Source organism: Labeo rohita, chromosome 24 (assembly GCF_022985175.1).
Source record: "Labeo rohita strain BAU-BD-2019 chromosome 24, IGBB_LRoh.1.0, whole genome shotgun sequence".
NCBI classification, from domain to species: domain Eukaryota; kingdom Metazoa; phylum Chordata; class Actinopteri; order Cypriniformes; family Cyprinidae; genus Labeo; species Labeo rohita.
The window spans coordinates 11874466-11898937 of NC_066892.1; the positions used below are offsets into that span (position 1 = coordinate 11874466).

The 24472-nt window shown below is 36.3% G+C and overlaps 1 protein-coding gene across 2 annotated transcripts; it reads left to right on the plus strand.

The window, feature by feature from the left end:
* Positions 1–966: 966 nt before the first annotated feature.
* map7d2b (MAP7 domain containing 2b) lies at positions 967–24201 on the plus strand. 2 transcript variants are annotated; one of them, XM_051098185.1, is made up of 17 exons: positions 967–1245; positions 3242–3310; positions 3644–3807; positions 10219–10321; positions 11432–11524; positions 15076–15171; positions 15294–15421; positions 16461–16582; positions 16669–16892; positions 17195–17327; positions 17415–17595; positions 18698–18802; positions 19299–19346; positions 19439–19517; positions 21101–21227; positions 21351–21604; positions 23204–24201. In XM_051098185.1, exons 1-16 carry the CDS (start codon positions 1218–1220, stop codon positions 21595–21597), a joined length of 1947 nt encoding a protein of 648 aa, XP_050954142.1. In that variant the 5' UTR covers positions 967–1217; the 3' UTR covers positions 21598–21604; positions 23204–24201. The 2 variants fall into 2 exon arrangements, with proteins under 2 accessions (XP_050954142.1, XP_050954143.1); XM_051098186.1 differs by lacking the exon at positions 11432–11524 and having other exon boundaries at positions 968–1245.
* Positions 24202–24472: the final 271 nt, after the last annotated feature.

Consider the following 24472-nt stretch of genomic DNA (forward strand, 5'->3'; position numbering starts at 1 on the left):
TCCACACCAAAAATCGTTTGCATATTAAGTAAAGATCATGTTCTATGAAAATATTTTGTAAATTTCCTACCCTAAATATCAACTTAATTTTTGATTAGTAATATGCATTGCTAAGAACTTCATTTGGACAACTTTAAAGGTGATTTTTCTCTATATTTTGATGTTTTTTGATGATTTTTGATGCACCCTCAGATTCCAGGTTTTCAAATAGTTATATCTCAGCCAAATATTGTCTTATTCTAACAAACCGTACATCAATGGAAAGCGCAATTATTCAGCTTTCAGATGATGTAAAAATCTCAATTTCAGAAAATTGACCCTTACGACTGTTTCTGTGGTCCAGGGTCACATATTGTCTTTGTTTCAGGATTTTTACATAATATGGGTATAAAAAATGCAGTTTATTTATAGCAAATGTGTGTCTAGCCATAGGCTTCAGTGATATTAGTCACTGTGCCCCATCACGTGTGTTGCAGTGTGAAAAACAAAGGTAGCCTATAGCACATGCGTCCACATGCTGAGATTTTAACACAGACTTGGAGGATAATACTGTGGTATGAAAATAGCCCATATATTCCATATATTTGGTTTGTGGTTAAAATCACGCACTTGTCTAACTGGGTGACTACACTAGAAATAATATTTAGACGTTTTGATTATATTTGGCATGCAAAGTCCATCCATAATCCAGGCAGACATTTGCATATTTGAGCACTCTTCTTTCAATTATAAGACCATGGCCATATTGTTAATTAGACAAACGGCATGCTGTGTTTCCCTTTGTGATCACTGAAGTGCGCTATGGCTGTATATTTCTAGGCACGTTTAATTAAACGTCTCCAGGGGAAAACAAATGTGAATTTTCAGCCTGTACTCTGCTGCTGAGCGTTCCATATATAGCGCAATGTAAACTATGACGTAATGCGTTGCTCGTGGGTGCATTGCTTACGCGCGCGTGCACGCGGCAATTGGTCGAGCGTGTTATAATTTATTAGAACCCCGCGCTCTTGTGGCTCTGCCTGCAGCCTTCTCTAGTAGCATCTGGTTTGAGACCGTGATGGTGTTCGGATGAAGCAAACCTGAGGTGAAACTGTTTAGTTTTCCGTCGCGTTTTGATTTTTTTTTTTCAACTTCAATAGTAACTGATAATTAAATGTATTGGGACGGAATGTCATCCGGATATTGATCGTTGGAAAGCTCCCATTGATAAACTGGAAATGGCCACCATCGTGGAAAACCTGACAGGTACGTTATGTTTTCATTTTTTTTGAAAATAAGCCTCACCCAGATTTGACAGTATTGAGGAACGGATAACCGGGAAAGCGAGCTGTTGTCATGGAAACAGGCTGCTGAGGTGAGAGGAGGATGGGAAACCTAAGACTGACCTGTCCAGGTGAAGAGTGCGTAACCCTTATGAAAAAGAAACAGACGTTTTTGCAATGTACAGTATGCAAAATTGCATATGCGAAAACAGTAAATTTATTTGCGTATGTATATACTGTATTTAAACGTGTGATTTTATCATATAGGGAAGGAAGACCGAAGCTAGTTGTCACACTGTTTATAGCAGTTAATTCTTTTCAGAGCTCGTTAAATTTCTGTTCATACACATACCTTAAAATCTTAACTACAAAAAAAACTGTTTTTTTAAACTATATATATATATATATATATATATATATATATATATATAATTGTTATTGTTTCATTTTATGTATCTTTTATTATTAATATTAAAAAAAACGTAAAATTTTATCATATAGGGAAGGAAGACCGGGGCTCGTTGTCACTAGTTGTTAGTTGGCTGTTTATGCCAGTAAATTTTTCTCAGAATTTCTGTTTATACACATACCTTAAAATCTTAACTACAAATATTTGATATATATAATTCCAAATACTACAAATATTTGATATATATATATATATATATATATATATATATATATATATATATTATTATTATTATTATTATTATTATTATTATTATTATTATTATTATTAAAAACGTGTGATTTTTAGCATATAGGCAAGGAAGACCGGGGCTAGTTGTCACACTGTTTATGCCAGTAAATTCTTCTCAGAGTTCAGAGTTCGTTAAATTTCTGTTTATACACATACCTTAACATCTTAACTACAAAAAAATAAATAAATAAAATAAAAAAAAAAAAATATATATATATATAGGTTTCTAGGGACTCTACCTAAGTCCCGGTAATTCTGATTGGGCTGAGGCTGGGAGTTTTGCGAGTTTGAAGTAAAAGTATTTGATGGACGTATAATATGTGTCGAGAGCATTCACTCAGTGTCATTATCCATTTTTTGACCGAGATGGCTTTTAGGGGGTTTTGCATCTGAACTCTTCATATATAATATTTTATTTTTTTAATAAAAATGTGTGATTTTATCATATAGGCAAGGAAAACCGGGGCTAGTTGTCACACTGATTATGTCAGTATAATCGTCTGAGTTCGTGAAATTTTTGCTTATACAAATGCTTTAAAATCTTAACTACAAAAAAAGCTGTTTCCAATTTCCACTGTTCATTAAAAACGCTAAGATTTTTTATGACAACATGTCCTAGTAGCATTACATTACAGTAAAATGATCATGAAGCATATAAAACAATTCAAGAAACAGTAAAAATTTCACAGAAATACATTTGCAAAAATGTATACAGAAATACAGAAAATTTTACAAAAATATATTTGAGACTAACATACAAAATCACTTTGGAAAACACATTTAATTGCACTGAAAATATTATAGTTACGGATATACTGTCCTCATGACAACCAGCCCTGGTCTCAGCTGCAAGCTATTTATAGCTATTTTTCTAACAGACATGTCAGAATAAATATGTTTGATATTGGGTTTATTGATTAGATTCTGATAATGAAGTACCAGTGGATACTGTATAATATAAATGCATTTCCCTTTAAAAAAAAGTGCTTTATCAAATGTGCTTTACATTTAAAGTTAACGGGAATCCGGCAGACTGTGCCACAGGCTCTGCTGTAAAATGTGGAAAATCACTTTATGAAAAATCGTGTTTGTGTTCCCTTTGAGCATTTTGACTTTGCATATATTTGCATGCCATTACACAGTTAAAGCCAATGGTTTCCGCCAGCTTTAACAGGGCTATAACCACCATAGACATTGATGGGTTGAATATTTGGTTCTCCTAAAGGTGTGTTTACAGTTTATGTGCATTTTACCATTTCATTTCCTTTCTCATCCAAAGATGGAGGTGCAAAAAAGGATAAAATTCGCCTAGCCAAAGAAAGGAGAGAAGAGAAAGATAGGAGCCAAGGTAAGCTGCAAGTCTTTTATTCAGTTATTACTGAAGATATTCTTTTAGAAATTGTCTAAACATCTTGCCTGTTTTAGAACCATGTTTAATTCCTAAATGGATTTCATGGCAATCTTGTGGATAAGTTAAAGCAGAGGGTTATTCCAGGGCAATAGACTACTGCTCCATTCATCACTGAATCCGATGGCTCTTGAGCAGCGGAAGACTTCTGATAATACCACTAAGTGCTTAGCGCAAATGAATCAGTATTGTCAGCAGGTAGGAGAGGCTTGGCCTTTCCTGTATCAGGGCAATCTATAGACTTACCCATGTCCACCCCCACCGTGTGTCTAGCTGTGCGGGAGCGAGCTCTCTTGGAGAAGGAACAGCGTGCGCAGCAGCAGTATGAACGCTCAGTGGTGGAGCGAGGCAGGCGTCTGGAGGAGCAGCGGCAAAAGGAGATGCTCCGTCGTTCAGCCGTGGAGGAGAAAAGGAGGCAGCGCATGGAGGAGGAAAAGGTCAGGGGTTACAGCCAAACTTTATTCTCTTCGGGGTGTTCACTCATAGTGCAAATGTGAAGGGTTTTTTTCCTCATACACCTTATTAGCATTTATTAATCTTAATTAATTTCAGCATTTACTAATGCATTGTTAAAATGAAAAGTTATGCTTTTTAACATTAGTTAATGCACTGTGAACTGACATGAACTAACAATGACCGGCCCTATTTTCATTAACTAACATTAATTAATTAAATAAGATGAATAAATACTGTAATAAATGTATTGTTCATGTTAGTTAATACAGTAACTAATGTTAACAAAATGATACCTTATTGTAAATTGTTATCATAAAATTATTTTTTTATTATGCATAGTTTATGCTGTTTATTTTTCTTTCCAGTTTGTTTAATCTGTAAGGTGGTGTGTGTAATTTTTAGCTTTAAAAATATTTTAAAATACAGTTTTTGGGGTCAAATGCAGCAGATGTGGAAAAATATAAGTAATATGCACTACTGTTCTTTTTTGGAAGAAATTAATACACATTATATACATATATTAACATAATACAATTAATACATTAATGTAACACGGTTGCATTAAACCAATCAAAAGTGACAGTAAAGATATTTGTCTTTACAAATTTTACGATTTCTATTAATCATTCATCTGAGATGCCTAAATCACCATTTCTACAAAAATATTAAGCTGTTTTCAACATTGATAATAATAAGAAATGTTTCTGGAACAGCAAATCAGCATATTAGAGGACCATGTGACACTGAAGACTGGAGTAATGGCTGCTGAAAATTCAGCTTTGCCATCACAGGAATATATTAGAACTAGAAAAAATTATTTGAAACTATAATGTTTCACAATATTCCTGTTTTTACTGTATTTAAGATTGAATAAATGCCACCTTGATGAGCAGAAGAGACTTTTAATAATTTAGACATTTAATAATCTTAACAGTTAAAAGTTCAAACAGTAGTGTATATACTGTATTTTGCTAATATTTCATTATATTATAGTCTATTATACATGCTAAACTTTGACTCCTGATCTCAAAACAACAACATACACTCAACCAATGGTGTGAGTTTGGGGGCGGGACTAGCTTTTTTGTCCAAACAATGGAAGATTCACAAAGCATTTGGGAAATCTGATTGGATGGAAACAATTATTTGCCTTTTTACTTAAAGCACAAATATTACGCACATCATCTTTAAGCAAGAGCAAAACTGTAATTCTTTAGGTGTAGGAAGTCATTCCATTATTTTTCATATATGTGACCCTGGACTACAGAACCAGTCATAAGGGTCATTTTTTAAAATCGAGATGGACAAATAATCTTTCAATTGATGTTAGTTTTGTTAGTATAGGATAATATTTGGCCGAGATGCAACTATTTGAAAATCTGCATCTGAGGGTGCAAAAAAATCAAAATATTGAGAAAATCACCTTTAAAGTTGTCCAAATTAAGTTCTTAGCAATGCATATTACTAATCAGAAATTAAGTTTTAATATATTTACGGTAGAAAATTTACAAAATATCTTCATGGAACATGATCTTTACTTAATATCCTAATGTTTTTGGCATAAAAGAAAAATCGATAATTCTGACCCATAAAATGTATAGTTGGCTATTGCTACAAATATACCCATACTTATGACTGGATTTGTGGTCCAGGGTCACATTTGGGAAATCTGATTGGATGGAAACAATTAATTGCCTTTTTACTTATAGCACAAAAATTACGCACATCATCATTAAGCCAGAGCAAAACTGTAATTCTTTAGGTGTAGAAAGTCATTCCATTATTTAATAACTGCCAGAGTTGAAAAGAAACAGATTTGAGCTGAAAATATGCAAAAACACAACACAAAGCTGGCAGTAGCTATTTATATTAGCTCAAAATGTCCAATTTGTGATCATATATGTTAGATTTTATAAAAGGAATAGCTTTTGTAACCAGTGCATAATTAGTCTTTATTCATGTTGAATTTAACCTCCTAGACTTCCCACCTTTTGTGACATTGAGCTTTGTCTTAGCAGGAAAGCTAAGTCTTTGTTTATATTGATTGAAAACTAGCCACCCCCAGTCAGATGCACCAATGATTGGTGACTCTCTCGAGTGATCAAATGACCTCACTGTTCCCGATATTCATTCTGACGTGTACAAATCAAATTACTCTAGAAAAGCGTGGTGTGTCATAATGAGGGCGTGTTTGAAAAGCTAGAAGGAAAAATACTGTACGGTGTGATTAAGATGCCTGCTAACTGTAGTTAGAGACTGTGGTTAGGCATTAGATCATTGTGTGCAGGGTGTGGATCTGTTTCTGTGTTCTGGTATGGTAGTGCTACCTCTATTATGTCTAGCCGTACCTCGGACGATTCTGATCTTGGCAGGCGTTTGGATTTAAATTAATTCTGGCTCCTCTGCAGTGGTATCAAATCTGTAGCAGTAGCCTGGCCTCCTTACGTCCACCTGCAGAGAAAATGCAGCATGAGCCTAGTTTTATGCACGCTTATAACCATTCATCACATTTTCTCTTCTTCATTAGATTAATCAAATGAAAAAGTAATGAGATGTGAGAGGAGGATGCATGATGCAAGAGGCGTTTTGCATCACCCACCCTAAAGGGTTTATTTTGTGATAATGACTACATTATTGCTGATTACCTTGCTAAATTATGGTGAGTCTGTCATTATTTGCTCACCTTTATTTAATGTGGAAAAAAACAAAAGGTGAATTTTTGAAAAACAGGCTGCCTTGTGCTTTTCCTTATACTTAAAGTGAATAAGGACTAGTGTTGCACGCTATACCGGTACTTAAAAAGTATCGTGATACCCTGCTTTTAAAAACGGTACAGTTACGCATTTTACTAGTACCAGTACTTTAAGAATGCATTTTAATAAGAGCCGTATTTCTGCGTGTCTGTGTTAGTAAATGGCGGAGACGCGCCATTTTGTTTACTACACATATACGCTTGCCGCTCACGGTGTTTTCAGCCTCTGCCGCCTCAATATATGAGTACATAAACACATTAACATAATCTCTAAAACTCCTTGGAGAGTCGCTTCATGAGCATTTTACCGTTTCTTTTGCGGAAAACTGTCTTCATATGAATGAAGACCCTAAAGGTTTTCACAGCAACCCGTCAAAAAAATAAAAGTTCGTTTTAACTTGACTGCTAGAAATATATTAATATATTACTTAATGTAAAGATAGCACTACTACTAATAATAAAAATATTTTTAAAACAATGTTTAAGAAATATTTACCGGAATTTATTTACCAGAAAATTGTAAATACACAACACAGTATTTCTGAATAAAAGAAATAAATAGCCTATAATAAATTCATTCTTTATCAAATTGAATTATCCTTTATAAATTCATTATACATGCTTTTTTTGATTATTAAAATGTAATGAAATGATTAAAATAGAATCCAGTAAATTAATGGAAAACAGAGATTTACAAACAAAACTGAATTTGAGAAAAAAAGTATTTTATAGGGCCTTAAAAACATGTAATTTCTTAACGTTTAAACGTTTAATACATTTCTGTTAAATTCTGCAAGTTTCATGTTTTCAGTTAATTAGACATGCTTTTGATCATTTTTTTTAATGTAACTATAAAATAGCATATGTTCAGTAGTAGTATCATGATATTTTAGTCAGGTATCGTATCAAAGTCAAAATTTTGGTATTTTGGACAACACTAATAGGGACTGGATCTGAAAAGATACAAGATGACAAAGAAGCACTATAAAAGTATCATAAATATGATGCATACAAAATCTATCTTTGTGAGAAACAATGGTTTATGAATTTCAATCAATTCATCACACAAAGCTACTGTACACCTTCAGAATACTTGGAATATCTCCCAAGTCATGTGAACTGTTTTTATAATCATTTCATGGTGGTCATTTGTGATTTTAGATCTTGGCAGTCCTAGTCCCCATTCACTCTTATATGGAAAAGAGCAACCTGAATGTTCTCTGAAAATTCACCTTTTTAAATCACCTTTGTTTGGGATGCCATGGTTGTGAGTAAATGATGACAGAATGTTTATTCTGTGTGAACTAGCTTTTGTGAAAAGCAAGTACACTTTTAAACAGAGCACTTATCACATAAATAATATACTTGGAAAAACATTATAATTAAGCGTAAAATGAATGTAATGCTTTCAGTCACTTAACTGCATAATTGCTATTAAATGTATTTTAATTTGATATGAAATGCAATTAGTTGAATAAGCTCTTTTTTGACTCGCTTACGTAGGACTAAGTACATTTTATATGTAATTTAAAAATTACTTTTATTGTCTTTGAAATATGGTTAAATTCCTGGCTCGTGCAATGATCTTCCCACCCCTATCCGGAATGCTGATTCCCTGACAATTTTCAGGTGACAGCTGAAAACTCATCTCTTCCAACACTATTTGACTTCATCAAATAGTATGTACTTTGAAGTAAAACCTTTAATTTGACACTATTACAAAGCACACGTTTATTTCATTTTATTGGGAAACAGTCAATTTTTAGTTTATAACATTAATATTATATTATCTGGACATATAGTTTTTAAAAAAAATATATTCTTTTAAGATTTGAAGTTCACTAAGTGCAATACAGTTAAAGGGTGAGTTCACCCACAAATTTAAATTCTGTTATTATTTATTCACCCTCATGTTGTTCCAAATCTGAATAGTTTTTTTTCTTATGTTGAACACAAAAGAAAATATTTTCAAGAATTTTGAGGAACCAAACAGTTGTTGGTCCCCATTGACTTACATAGTAGAGAAAGAAATACTATGCAAGTCAATAGGGACCATTAATTGTTTGATTATCAACATTCTCCAAAAAATCTTTTTGGAGAATGGAGTTCAACATAAGAAAGAAACTCATACAGGTTTGGAACGGCATGAGGGTGAGTAAATAATGCAGAAATTTTCATTTTTGGGTGAACTGTCCCTTTAAGTGCTCTTCCTTTTCACAACGAATCTCTTTGTAAATACAGTTTTTATCATAAACAAAGAGGCTACAGAGGGATATGAGATGAACTAGAGCAGCTATGTAGAAAATCAGTGACCTTGGGCGGTCAGTTATACACTACCAGTCAAAAGTTTTTGAACAGTAGGATTTTTAATGTTTTTTTTTTTAAATATGTCTCTTCTGCTCACTCATTTATTTGAAGTACAGCAAAAATGATACAATTCTGAAATATTTTTACTATTTAAAATAACTGCTTTCTATTTGAATATATTTTAAAATGTAATTTATTCCTGTGATCAAAGCTAAATTTTCAGCATCATTACTCCAGTTTTCAGTGTCACATGATCCTTCAGAAATCATTCTAATATGCTAATTTGCCATTCAATAAACTTTTTTTTTTATATATTGTTATTATCAATATTTAAATCATTTAAGTAATTTTTTTTTCAGGATTCTTTAATGAATAGAAAGATCCAAAGATCAACATTTATCTGAAATAAAATGTTTTGTAACATTAAACACTGTACCATTCAAAAGCTTTGCAGTACTTTTTTTTTTGTTGTTTTTTTTTTTTTGAAAGGAAAAAATAGAAATTAATACTTTCATTTTACAATGTTACAAAAGATTTCTGTTTCAGATAAATGATGTGCTTCTGAACGTTCTGTTCATCAAAGAAACCTGAAAAAATTCTACTCAGCTGTTTTCAACATAATAATAATAATAAATGTTTTGACTGTTTTGCTGTACTTTGGATCAAATAAATGCAGGCTTGGTGAGCAAAAGAGACTTCTTTAAAAAACTGAAACAAATCTTACTGTTCAAAAACTTTTGACTGGTAGTGTACTTGTATAATGGTCAATATACAAAACTGTTTATTTTACACGTGTGAAATATCAGTGCTTTCAATCAAAATGTTAAAATCAGAAGGAGAAACAAGGTTATACCAGTTAGAGGAAATGCAGAGAGTGGGGTGAGGTAGAGAGGAAGACAAATTCATGAAAATACATACATGCTTCCTTATTTTCAATGATGCAACCTGTGTCATTATAATACTCACTCTGTGTGCGTGCTCAGGCTGCTGAGGGGGGAGGGTGTGGGTGGAGTTATGGCCGTTCTCTCCTCCGTCTGGCTGTACGCTCTCTTAGACACACAGTCACCTGGGAGGAGAGAGATACAAAGAGAGAGTCACTGAGTGTGAGAGAGAGAGAGAGAGAGGCAGAGGCAGAAGCAGAAGCAGAAGGCAAGGCCCTCGTCATTTCGCTCGCACGCATACTAGGAGGAAGAACAGGGAGAGAGAGAGCCAGAGACGGATAGGAGAGGTGGTCGCCATGGAGCAGCCAGCCTCATCCCCGTCCACTCGCCGCCGTAGCGACAGCTCGGTCAGAGAGTCTCTTTTCTTTCCTGTTTTGGAACGCAATGAACAGGAGCGACTGGAGGCCCTGATGCGACGTTCCGTGGAGCGAAACCTCCAGGCGGACCAGAGGCCCAAACGCTGGACCTGGGGAGGACCTCCAGGAGTCTGCGATGGTGAGTGTGTGTGTGTGTGTGTGTGTGTGTGTGCATGCGAGGGCGTGGAGGGTCCCTTGTGTGAACTCCTCTCAGGGCCGTGGGGAGCAGGAATGGATGGAGATATGAAAACAGGGTGTGGGAACTGCACTGCAGCCCTTTTGTTTTAAACCCGACTGGGATATTGACTGAAACGGCAGCTTTGGGATGAAAATGCAGCTGGTTTATAAGAGAGCTGCAGTGTCACACAGACATCGAGCTGTTGCTGATCTCAAGGAGTCGCCCCAGTCGCATGAAAACACTCTGTCTCAAGGTTAGCGCTGTCAGATCACAGACTCGTAGGCATTGTAAATCATCCGTGCAATAGCTGCCTAGGGGCAAGGGGCAATTTGGGCTGTTTTAGCTTGAGAACAAACACCGTAAACTGTGCTGTCACTGTGACTGCACAGGGTATATTAGACTGCGCAGCCGAAGGCTTTTTGCTCTGTCACTGCCTCGTTCTGACTTTAAATAATTCCTTTTTCCCTGAACGTTTCAATTACACAAGCCTACACTGAAACTATGCTATTTCATTTACTTGCAGTTTCTTTAATATGGTGAAACTCCTCAGTAGACCTGAGACTCGAGTGAATCAAATCATGTGATAGCACCACCCTGAATCTGTGGTGCATTCATAAATACATCAATTATTTACATTGTCCAAGAGCAGAGCCTTAAGCCTGATCCTGAGTCAGTCTGATGATACATCTAGAGAACATGCATGTAACGTCTGTTTTGCTTTCTAAATACGATTGAGATGAGTTTATGGTCACCCTTGGAAAGCATTAGGCTCACTGATAACCTGATATCATCGCATCAGCTGCATGCTGTGCTCTGGGTTATTTCATCTTGCAGTGGTTCATATTACCATCCTGCTTTTATTAGCGAAATGACTGTTTTATGCAAAGAAAAATGCCCCGCTGGAAATTATATGCAGTTTCCCGTCAGAGGTAAAAACTGCTGATGGGGTGTATCAGTATTTCACAGGGACACACTGTTATGACTTCTCATAATATTCACTGTGATCTTGTGAAATACTCTGTTGTGCTTATGCATCTGTACTTTCTCTGCTTTGCATCACCTGCCGCACAGGTGATCCTAAGATTGCCCCGCCCTCTCCTGCTGCTTCAGCCTCCTTAACCAATGACCCCGCTGCTCACCCTCCTGCCAGCAAATCCAGGAACGGTACTGACTTCCTGATGCTTTGTGTGTCATCACCATTTACTTCCCTAAAGATTCAGTCACAGTGATTCAGATGTTGTTGTTGTTGTAATGGTTTGCATGTGCATGAAATTTTACATAGGTGTAAATTATATGTGTGCTGATTTATACTACCGTTCAAAAGTTGAAGTTATTGTTGAAAGAAGTCTCTGTTGCTGAACAAGCTAATTTAATTAATATTATTACATTTTGAGAAAAGGATTTGTTCACTATTATGAATTAATTTACTCACCCCCATGTCATCCAAGATGTTCATGTCTTTATTTCTTCAGTCGAAAAGAAATTAAGGTTTTTGAGGAAAAAGTCCAGGGTTTTTCCACATAGTGGACTTCAATGGGGATCAACATGTTGAAAGTCCAAATTGCAGTTTCAGAGCAGGTTCAAAGGCCTCTACACGATCCCAGCCGAGGAAAAAGGGTCTCATTTAGCAAAACGATTAGTCATTTTCTAAAAAAAAAAAAAAAAAATGTAAACAGCTTTTTAACCACAAATGCTCATCTTGCACTAGCTCAAATTCGCATTACGCGCATGACGTAGGCGGAAGTACCGACCCAGTATTTACAAAGCGAACTTGCAAACTTTGCTTTACCCTGCCTTTTTGAACCAAAGTACATAGACGAAGAACTAACTACACATGAATTTTCCAACGTGATTATGCGATCGTCATAGACGTACATCGCAGAGCTAGTGCTAGCTGAGCATTTGTAATTAAAAGGGTCATCAGATGCCCATTTTCCACAAGTTGATATGATTCTTTAGGGTCTTAATGAAAAGTTCATAACATACTTTGTTTGAAATTTCTCAGTGGTAGTGTAAAAAACACCCTTTTTACCTTGTCAAAAACAGCTCTGCACACATCAACCAGTTTTGTTGCATGTTCCTTTAAATGCAAATGAGCTCTGCTCACCCCGCCCCTCTTTTCTGTGGGGTGATGAGCCGTTCTGTTTACTTTAGCTGCATTTAACCACAAAACTTGCTAACTAGCACATTATTAAAAAAGGCGATTTGCAAAGAAGCATTCAAAAAACACATACTCACTTCTGCTGTAGGCGAAGCTGGATTACGAATGATTTGCGCGAAAATAGACGCATTTATGTAGATCGCCGGGCACATTTCCTTCAAAAACAAAGGTAACATTAATTCTCTGCGTCTTGAGCGGCTCAGATGTCAGGAGTAAATGACAACTGCTATGATCATTGTTACATCCAGCAACAGATCACCTCAATCGCTCAGTCTGAGCCATTCTTGTCTTCCCCTGCACGGGAGTGGACACAATGGCGGTCAGATTGTTACAGCTCATCAGGCGGGGTCTAAGGTAAGACGGTCGCATCAATCAACTATCTTGGGAGCGGCCTTAGTCGGAGTGACATCACACCGACAAGAAGCTGAGAATGAAGCTGCATTGAAACTGCAATTTGGACCTTCAACCCGTTAAAGTCCACCATTTAGAGAAAAATCCTGGAATGTTTTCCTGAAATACTTTAATTTCTTTTTGACTAAAGAAAGTAAGAAATGAACATCTTCGAATACTTGGGGGTGAGTAAATTATCAGGAAATTTTAATTCAGGAGTGAACTAATCCTTTAATGACTTCAGTAATGGCTGCTTTGAATTCACAGGAAGAAATGTTCTAAACAGTTATTCTGCGTAATATGTTTGTGGAAACTGTGTAACATTTATTTCAGGGTTCTTTGATGAATAGAACATGCAAAAGAACAGCATTTATTTGAAATAGAAATTTAAATAATAAAACAATTTAATGTGTCCTTGATGAATAAAATATTAATTTCTTTAAAAATCTTTCAGAACTTTTGAACGGTAGTATATACTGGTCTTATCCATAAGTGTTTCTGATGCCCTGTTGTCTGTTTTCGTGTTCATTTCAGTGGTGTGTTTTGTTATTAATAGTGCTTGCCAAGGCAAGCATAACTATTGCTATTGTTCATCAATTACATTTTCCACTTAAATCATCATTTCTAAGTGAATGATTAAAAATGAATTAAAATATTTGCCTGACAGATGATAAACAGAAAAAAAACACATTGACTCTGAATGAGGGAAGTGAGTGTATCTAGGGACCAGAATAACATAATGGGCCGGCATTTTAAACTCTGGCCAGTAAGAAACCACTCAAAACAGTCTGCTGTTAGCAGTCTGCTGAAATCTACTCGGGATAGTTCACCCAAAAATGAAAATTCTGTCATTAATTAATCACCCACACATCGTTCCGAAGCCGTAAGACCTTTGTTCATCTAGGAACACAAATTAAGATATTTTTGTTGAAAATGAACTATTTTAACAATGTCCTTACTACCTTTCTCGGCCTTGAAGGTGGTTTTTGAGTTGCTGTCTATCCAGGGTCAGAAAACTCTTGGATTTCATCAAAAATATCTTAATTTGTGTTCTGAAGATGAGCAAAGTTCTTATGGGTTTGGCACAACATGAGGGTGAGCAATTAATGACAGAATTTTCATTTTTGGGTAAACTAACCCTTTAACATCCACATAGCAATATGCTAAAATATTTAATTGGCTTTCATTTTGATTAATGTGATGTACTGTATAAATTTATATGTACAAAAGCCAAACCAAATGATTTATAAATCATCTGAAAATACTGTAATATAAAAAGAGATGTGTACATTGTGTATACATAATAATAAAAATTCCATGGGCCCCCAAAGATCTGCTTTTATTAAAAACTCTCAGAACGTATTAGCAACCACAAAGCAGCACCTTGCCAACCAAACACAACATCAACAAAATGGTGGTCACTTTTTTGCAAGGTCAAGCACTACTCAGATTTACTTGACAAAATGTACATGTCTAGTTGTAATCATCATTATATTCTTAAAATGCATGTTTATAAACAACTGCAGGCTGTATTTATGCTGCAGCACCCTGGCAACGCCCTATCATCAGGTTTTGCATGGTCAAGCACAGAGCCTTTTGTCATTTTTGTGTTGGCATTTTGAAAAGTTTCTTTTCGTGTGTGTGTGCTGTAAGCGTCTTTCGTAAAGGTGAATGTAAACATTGTTTGGATTCAGACTTAATCATAGGTCCCATAACAGGGCATAGAGATTATACAGGCTTTGGAGTCTGTCATATTGTTCCTCGCCCAGGATGCACAAGAAAGGATGTGCAATCCGGATCCGCCTACAGCTGCATTGCACCCCCTAAAGAAAGCACAGGGGGGTCTCATCTGTCAGCTCATTTTCAATGCAGGCCAGCTTAGCAAACTCCCCTGCAAATTCTATGAACAGCATCACACATGAGCTACACAAACTCAGAACTCTACCTCATATGAAAATGAGCCTGCTGTTCATGCAAGTCTTTGATCAGTGTAAATATTCATACCCAAATGGCCACTAATTATTCATCAGAAAGAAAGCCTCTGGCATTTATCTTCAAAATTAACTTGTATCTCTGTCTCTGGGTGAATGAATATCATTACGACTGTCTGATCGGCTGTGCCTGTATTTTCTTTCTCCCTGGAACGTGATACGTTTCACTGCAGTCCAAGATTTTATGATTCTGCCCGAGTCCCCAGACTCTGTCCTGAGCCGGCATCTCTCCTCCTCCTCCGCTACTTTGCCCAATGTGACAGAGAAAGGCAAGTGTTTTTTTAGTAACCTTCAGTATTTTAATAGATTTCAATTTCTGCCCCACCCTATTTGCTCCTTTGTCTTCCTGTGACCTCTGGCCCCTCAGTGTCTTGTCTTTGTTCCCGAATAGCCTCCTCCAGCCCTCACAGGTCTCCTTACAGGGCTTCGCCCACTAGAGCCGAACGAAAGAAGGTTAGCACATCGCTCTACGGACAGCTGGATGACTCCAGAGCGGCCACAACCCCGAAAAGCCCTCAGGTCTGATCTGCATGGATGTGATCAACATTTTGTCAGATAGCTCAGATATTTATATTTGGTACAAAGCACAATGGGACACAACCCACAGAGGAGCTGGTCTCCTAGCAACTGTATTGCACAGATGTGTGCATGTCCAGTTTCAGCTGTGGATTTATAGCCGTTGATTTTTGAACCAGGGGTTTGTGAATGTCCTGCACGTAGTCTTTTGAAATATACAGTTTACATACACCTTGCAGAATCTGCAATGTTAATTATTTTACCAAAATAAGAGGGATTATACAAAATGCATGTTATTTTTTATTTAGTACTGGCAATAAGATATTTCACATAGAAGACATTTACATATAGTCCACAAGAGAAAATAATAGTTGAATTTATAAAAATGACCCTGTTCAAAAGTTTACATACGCTTGATTCTTAATACTGTGTTGTTACCTAAATGATCCACAGCGGTGTTTTTTTGTTTAGTGATAGTTGTTTACAAGTCCCTTGTTTGTCCTTAACAGTTAAACTGCCCACTGCTCTTCAGTTTTTCAGCATATTTGTGTATTTGAACCCTTTCCAACAATGACTATGTGATTTTGAGATCCTTTTTTCACACTAAGGACAACTGAGGGACTCATATGCAACTATTACAGAAGATACAAATGGAAAAGCAATGCATTAGGAGTCGGGGGTGAAAACTTTTGAATAGAATGAAGATGTGTACATTTTTCTTATTTTGCCTGAGTACCATATATTTTTCATTTAGTACTGCCCTTCAGAAGCTACAGAAGATACCTATGTTTCCTAGAAGACAAAATGCATTAAATTTACCTGGATTTCTTCATATTCCAAAAGTTTTCACCCCAGTTTTTCACAATAATAAATGCAGCAGATTGTTGTTAAGGAAGAGTCAGAATAAGTTAGCAAATGCTCTGAAATTGATGCTTATTGTTTATATTAAAGTTCTATTGTTTAGGTTTTTATAGCTTTGTAGCTTTGTTAGCACAGCAAATTGGACAAATACATAATTCTGATGTGCGTTTTGGGTGTTTAGACTGAAAAACCCGAAAAGAGCATCGCTCAAACCTTAGCTGACCCATCTGTGAAAAAACTTGAGTCTCCAACGACACCCACCCGAAGTTCTTCTACCCGCAAGAACCCCAGCACACCGAAAAGGTTTTGTATTTTATGAAATGATCTACTTTTTGTCATTTATTTATTTAAAGACTGAGTGTATATCTGTTTTTTTTATTTGGAATTAGATCAAAGTCCTGTAAGAGCCGCATCCAGTCTCCAGCCTCCCCAGGTCAATATCCACCTTCCCCGATGAGGCACAGAGCCACAACGCCAAGTTTAGAAAACAAAAAGTTGGAAGGAGAGGAGAAAGGATCTTTGGAGAGTAAAGGCTCCAGCACTCTAGAGAGAAAGACCTCCAGAACTGAGAAAATCACAAAATCTTCAAGCAAGGAATTTGGACATAATGGAGGTATTGCCTAAAGGAGTAGTTTTATTTTTTAGCATTATTTATATACTATTATACCATTTATTTATATTTTGAACAAAATATAATTTGTGTATATATATATATATATATATATTTATTTCAGTTTTAGTAATTCTAGTACTTTAGCTTAATCTTATCTTTAATTTTATTTTAGCTTTATTTTAATTATGCAATATTCATTCTTTCATCATTTACTATGACTGATTGTGTTCTGATTTAAAAGCTCTTCCAGTGCCATCTCAATCACGTGATGTGGACTAAGTGCCTCCTGTCTTGTGTTTCAGAGTCTCCGGTAACTCCCACTGGGAAAGCAGGTACCACTGATGCCGAGGAGGCTTCCAGGCTGCTGGCGGAGAGACGACGCCTGGCCAGAGTACAGAAGGAGCAGGAAGAAAAGCAACGGCTAGAAGAGGAAAGGTAGAGATATTGTGTGTCTCCAGGGTCTGTGTGTCACACTTATGTGTTTGCAGCTGTATTATATATCATCTTCCTCATGAATCTCAGGCTCAGGGCTGAGGAGCTCCAGAGGCAGCAGGAAGAGGAGAGACAGCGACAGGAACAGGCCGCTCGAGAGGCAGAGGAGAAAAGACAGAGGCAGGAGGAGGAGCGCTGCCAGAGAGAGCTGGAGGAAAGGCACCAAAAGGAACAACGCTGGAAGGAGCTACAGGATGATCTGGAGAGACAGGTCAGAGGGATATTGCATTACATTACATTAAAGGGGTCATCGGATGCTAAGTTCACTTTTACATGTTGTTTGAACATTAATGTGTGTTGGCAGTGTATGTACAAATGTACCCTATAATGATAAAAATCCATGCAGTGGTTTTTAATTAATCTGTAAAAATAATATCCCCTTTTTCAAATCGAGCCTTTCTCAAGATGCCTGTCGTTGTGGCGTCACACCAACAGAGGCCGCTCCCACGATAGTTGATTGACATGAGTCTTTTACCTCAGATTAGCTGTAACAGTCTGACCTCTTTGTTTCGATGCTGGAGCAGGGATGTAAGTTAGACAAGAATATCTCCAATTGAGAGATTGAGATGTTGTGTTGCTGGATGTAATAATGAACATAGTGGTCGTCATTTACTCCCGACATCTGAGCTGAAGATGCAGTAGATTATGTTTGTTTGTGAAGGGAATGCACCTCCCGATCTACATATATCCGGCTAAAGTAAACAGGCTCGTCACTCCACAGAGAGAAGCGGGGGCGGGGCAAGCAGAGCTCATTTGCATTTAAAGCAGCCTCGACAAGAATGAGATGATTTTTGCAGAGCTAATTTTGGCAAGGTAAAAAAGGTGTTTTAACCAAATTATATTATAGACTTTTCATTAAGACCCTAAAGAATCATATCAACTTGTGGAAAATGGGCATCTGATGACCCCTTTAAAACACAATTAATTATATTAACTGTCCAAACAGTCGGAGACTACTGAAAATTGTATAGATTTTTATTTAATACATTGTCAATAGAAATTTAATTAAATTGTTCAACATATATAATTATATTAAAATATTTGCTTTTTATTTGTATTTGTATTATGTTTATTAAAAATAAAAAAAATCTATTAAACTGTCAGCAGTGGTCTCAGATGGACCTCACTGTTAAAAAAAAATCACTACATTAATACAGTGAAACTGAACAGAAATAAAACTGACTCATCTGGACACATTCAGCATGCTCATCTGTCCAGACACGTGCAGCACCAATCTGTCTTCTGTAGCTGTGAATATCTGTAGGGATGAATGTCATATAGTTGGAGTTGTGATGTGTCATGATGTTTGGCAGAGGGAGGAAGCAGTGCAGCGCGTTCATAGAGAGGCTGAACGGAAGAGACAGGAGCGAGAGCTTCTGAAAATTCAAGAGGAGCAGGAGAGACTTCAAAGAAAGAAGGTTCTTTTTTTCTGTCTGTTTACATACAGAATCAAGCAATAAATGGGAATGTATTAATATTGACACTATTAAAATGATTATGCAACGTAAAGTGCATTATAAGGAGAAAAGTTTAGTGGGAAGTAATTATGAAGTGGTAATCATTAAGGGCTACTTTTGTATGGACAGATTTGTTTCTTAATTAAAACTTAATTCAAACTGCAACAGAGCAGATGAATCCAGCTACATGTAGAATCAACAAGAAATGGTGTTTGCAACCCAATCGAGTTTTGTAATTGACGCATTTTTGTCAAACGGGATATTTAAATGTATATAAATAAAAAACAAAGCGTCACTTGATTTTATCCAGGAATTGAATGGGTATTCAAAAATGTATTTTGCATACCATCTGGTTTGTGGGAGGGATTGAAAAAAATATTCAAAACGTCAGAAAAGATGTTCTTTGTTGGTTTTAATGTTTATGGATGTTTGATGTTTGCATCTGTGATTTTGGCAGCGTATTGAGGAGATTATGAAAAGGACAAGAAAACCAGATGGAGACAAGGTAAATGAATTTTCTGCTGGCCAATTAAATCATCAGATGACAAAGAATTACTGACTGTAGCAAATAATATTGCATGTCATGTGTTTGGATAGAAAGAAGAGGTGCAGATGGAAGTCCCATCCCCCATATCTGTTTCCCAGTCCATCTCACCATCTCCCTTGGAAACTGAAGGTATTGATATTGACCCGTATCACCATACAGTTCTATATTGGGCAAGTAGCAACACTTGAAGCAATAGTTAACCCAAAAATGACAATTCTGTCATTAATTACCACCCTCATTTTATTCCAAACCCGTAAGACCTTCGTTCATCTTTGGAGCACAAATTAACATATTTTTAATGAAATCCAAAAGCTTTTTGACCCTGCATAGACAGCAACCTAACTGACACATTTAAACCCAGAAAGGTAGTAAGGACATTGTTAAAATAGTCAATGTGACATAAGTGGTTCAGCCTTAATTTTATGAAGCTACGAGAATACTTTTTCTGTGCAAAGCAAACAAGAATAATGACTTTATTCAACAATTTCGTGTCATGTCCACAAGAGTACCAGGACATATGCGTGTGGTGCAGCTGACGCAAGAGCCGTCATCTCTCTTAGTTCATCATCTGTTTATTCTGGTTCAGATAAGTAAGGCTAGGCAAAAAATTGCAAGTCATCATCTCTGTCAAAATCTTCAGACCTGTTTACAAAGACTGTTTTATATAGACCAATTCGGAGTAGACGTCACAGTTACAAAATCCACGGAATAAGTGATAAAATGTATTGTTGTGCCATTGGATGTCAGAAATGGGATCCATCGGGATTTTTATAGAATACTGTCCTTGAAGACACTATTTAAATGGACATAAATTTGCATAAATTTGATTTCAACAATTTGTCTACATAATATTCACATATGCAGTTTATAGGTGACGTAATTATATTAGCCCTACAGTTACAGCATTAAATACTATTTAAACCTATAACATTTTACATTTACATGTTTTATCGCAAATGCAAGTTTACATCTCATAATTCAGACTTTATGACTTGATTTAACTCAACAATAGCTAGTTTGTCAATTATGAGGAATAAACTCATGATTCTGAGGTGAGGGGAAAAGTTGATTTTTCTTAGCAGAAGTGTAAGATATAATCTCGGGATAGTGAGAATAAATTCAGAATTTTAAAATATAAACGTCAAAACTGTTTGCAAACACCGAATTGGTCTATACAGCACGTGTCTTTACAGCATAAAGTGTTTATTTTTGTTTTCTATGTGTACAGAAAGTATTCTTGTAGCTTTATAAAATAACATTTGAACCACTAATGTCACATGGACTATTTTAACAATGTCCTTATGACCTTTCTGGGCCTTGAACGTGTCAGTTGCTGTCTATGCAGGGTCAGAAAGCTCTTGGATTTCATCAAAAATATCTTACATTTTGTTCCGAAGATAAAGTCCTTACGGGTTTGGAACGACATGAGGGTGAGCAATTAATGACAGAATTTTAAATTTGGGGTGAACTATCCCTTTAACCTTCCCTTCACTCTGTAAATTTAGTCAAACACACACACCCCTTCATCTATTTCTTGTTGCTGAGTGACTCAGCATGTGGAAATCTATTTCGCCTATAGAAAAAAAAAAACGAAAGAGCGCCATCAAGTGGTGTAATTAAGAATTGAAAATAGTTTTTCATCTTTTCCACAAATATGTCCTCAGTAGATATATTTTTGTTTTCCGTTAAACTGCATTAATCTTGCACAACAGGTGACACAGCGATTATCAGTCCACCGAAGGCAATACCTGATTCTCCAATCATATGCCTTGAGCCACTGGAGGCGAAGAGCTGTTTGGCGGATGATCTCTCGGATGGGGTCCAATCCATGGATGTCAGGTTAGCCTCCAACAAACTAATGCAACGGTATTTCAGAAAAAAAATAGGTCTGATTATAGCATGCTAACCACATTGATAAAAAACTGCCAGCCCTGTAATAAACCAAAATACTTGTCATTGCAGCCCAGTGTCCAGAGACGAGCTCGTTCCAGAATATTCTCCCGTCAGCGAGATCTCACAGAACAGCATGACTTCTGTGGCTTTGGGCGATATCCACGTTCTGACGGGGCAGGTCTCGCATCCCAAAGTGTCTGCCCCTCCAGCTTTTGGTGACTGCAACAAGAACCTGATCCAGGATTGCAGTAGCGCTGCTATTGACTCATCACTTTTCCAGAGTCTCAGACCGACCTCAGACAAGCTCAACATCTAATGCAAAGGTGATTGCTAAGTCAGAGGTTTTTACTAAGGAGATTTTGGATCTTTTTATCACTCCATGACTAAGAAAATTCTGTCAACAGACAGGGGTTTTTTTTGCTATGTTTAGGTAAAAATCTAAAACTGTACAGTTTGGTGTATGTAAGTACTGCTGAACTGGAGATGTCTGACTCATAGTCATACAGTTGAAGTCAAAAGTTTACATACACCTTGCAGAATCTGGAAAATGTTAATTATTTTACCAAAATAAGAGGGATCATACAAAATGCATATCATTTTTTTATTTAGTACTGACCTGAATAATACTTAACATAAAAGATGTTTACATATAGTCCACAAGAGAAAATAATAGCTGAATTTATAAAAATGACCCTGTTTAAAAAGTTTACATTTTTACGCTTGATGCTTAATACTGTGTTGTTACCTGAATGATCCACAGCTGTGTTTTTTTTGTTTGTTTGTTTAGTGATAGTTGTTCATGAGTCCCTTGTGTGTCCTGAACAGTTAAACTGCCTGCTGTTCTTTAGAAAAATCCTTCAGGTCCCACAAATTCTTTGGTTTTTCAGGATTTTTGTGTATTTGAACCCTTTTCAACAATGACTGTACGATCTTGAGATCCATCTTTTCACATTGAGAACAACTGAGGGACTCATATGCAACTATTACAGAAGGTTTAAATGCTCACTGATGCTCCAGAAGAAAAAACAATGCATTAAGAGCCGGGAGTGAAAACTTTTGAACAGAGTAAAGATGTGTGCATTTTTCTTATTTTGCCTTAATATCTTTTTTTTTTCATTTAGTTCTGCCCTTCAGAAACAGAAGATACTTACATGTTCCCCAGAGGACAAAATAAGTCAAATTTACCCTGATTTCAAATTCAAAAAGTTTTCACCCCCCGGCCTTTAATGCATAAATATTTTCTTCTGGAGCATCAGTGAGCATTTGAACCTTCTGTAATAGTTGCATATGAGTCTCTCAGTTGTCCTCGTTGTGAAAAAATGGATCTCAAAATCATACAGTCATTGTTGGAAAGGGTTTAAATACACAATAAAACAGAAAAAACAAAGAATCTGTTAGACCTGAAGGACTTTTTTAAACAACAGCAGGAATTTCAACTGTTCAGGACAAACAAGGGACTCATGATCAACTATCACTGAACAAAAAAAACACAGCTGTGAATCATTCAGGTAACAACACAGTATTAAGAATCAAGTGTATGTGAACTTTTTCACCAAATGTTTTTGCATGTCGTGTCTTGCCTTAAAGGGATAGATAACCTGAAAATAGAAGTTGTGTCATTATTTACTCACCCTCATGTCGTTATAAACCTGTATGACTTTTTTATTCTTTTGTAGAACAACATGTTCATGAGATCAGTAGTGAAGTCTGAATCATGAATGAATCATTCGGACTAGTTTTGTGAACCTGAGCAACTGATTCATTTTTGACTCAAAAGAACAAGTCACTAATTAGCCATTTTCATTGTTCCATCAGACTCATACAGATTTAAACCGAAATAATAGTGAGCAAATGAGGACAGAATATAATTTTTTGTGCAAACTATCTCTTCAAACATCTCATTTGTGTTTTGTCTGTTTTAGACACTATTGAAGCATGGGGCTGGACTGAACAGATGAATCGGAGTTGAGCTGAGAGATGAGACCAGTCCTTTGTGCCTCAGCATCTTCCTAAACACCCTCTAAACAGAAGAACAAGGACTGAATGTCAAACCATGTGTTAATAGCAAAGAAGGGACAACCTGACAGTTGATTCCCCCACACGTACATAAAATAAAGTTTTGCCTGATCCTCGTACAGTAGATATTATATTTCACACCATTTCAGCTTAGTATCACCAGACAAAGCAACTGTATTAGCGCAGTCCTAGTGGTCTTCTTATTCTTGTTATCCACCTGTAGCATTGATGAGTGACACACCGTGACAATTGTAGCAGCTCCATTGTGTAATTTGTTTTATTTTGGGTTGCAAAAATGACCAGCAAACCACGCAGTTATGTGCTGAGTCTGCTAATTGTGCTGTATTGTATGGCTGGGGTTTGCAAACAGTATATTGTGTAAATCCATGACTTCTCCGCGTTGTCTCTGCAATCCAAGCTTTGTAGTCTGAAAGTGGATATGAATAGATGTAAAGTGTGATATTATTCCACCATAACACTGGCATTAATGTATTATTAGTCAACAGCAGTTAAACGTTATGGGGACGTATACAGAAAAAAGTGTACTTCTAATGTAATTTATTGTGTGAAAGTTTAAAAAGGGAATTAAAAGTGCACAATTTCATTGTGTTCAATAGCATAGTGCTTTTAATTCTTCATGGACTTTTTCTGTATTGTTTTGTTAAATCATTGCACACAGCTCTATGCAGATCAAGAAAACCAAGCAACCATAAGAGCAACACAAGTCAAGGTAATTCAGCATCCCTGTACAGTAGTGACTCAAAAGATCTGTACTTCCTGAGTATGTTGCTTTAAATACTCTGTTTACCATCTTGTACACTCAGGGTGCTAGTGAGCTTTGCATGTGAGCTCAGTTCTTTTGATGTTTGGTGGTGATATCATGATGCTGTTGTGTAAAACATAAGATGCGCTGGATTGCTTCAGGACCAATAAGAAACAAATTTCTTGAAAGGTGTAAGTTTCTATCTATCAATCTATCTATCTATCTATCCATCTATCTATCTATCATCTATCTATCTCACAAAACCTGGGATGTTAATTTTGTTTTTGATTATACAGAGAGTAATGGGTTAATACTGAAATTCAGCTCTTCAAAATGACATTTGAGAAAAGGTGCATGAATCAGCTGCTTTGAAGTTGAAATATTGACATTACAATAAAACATATATCACACC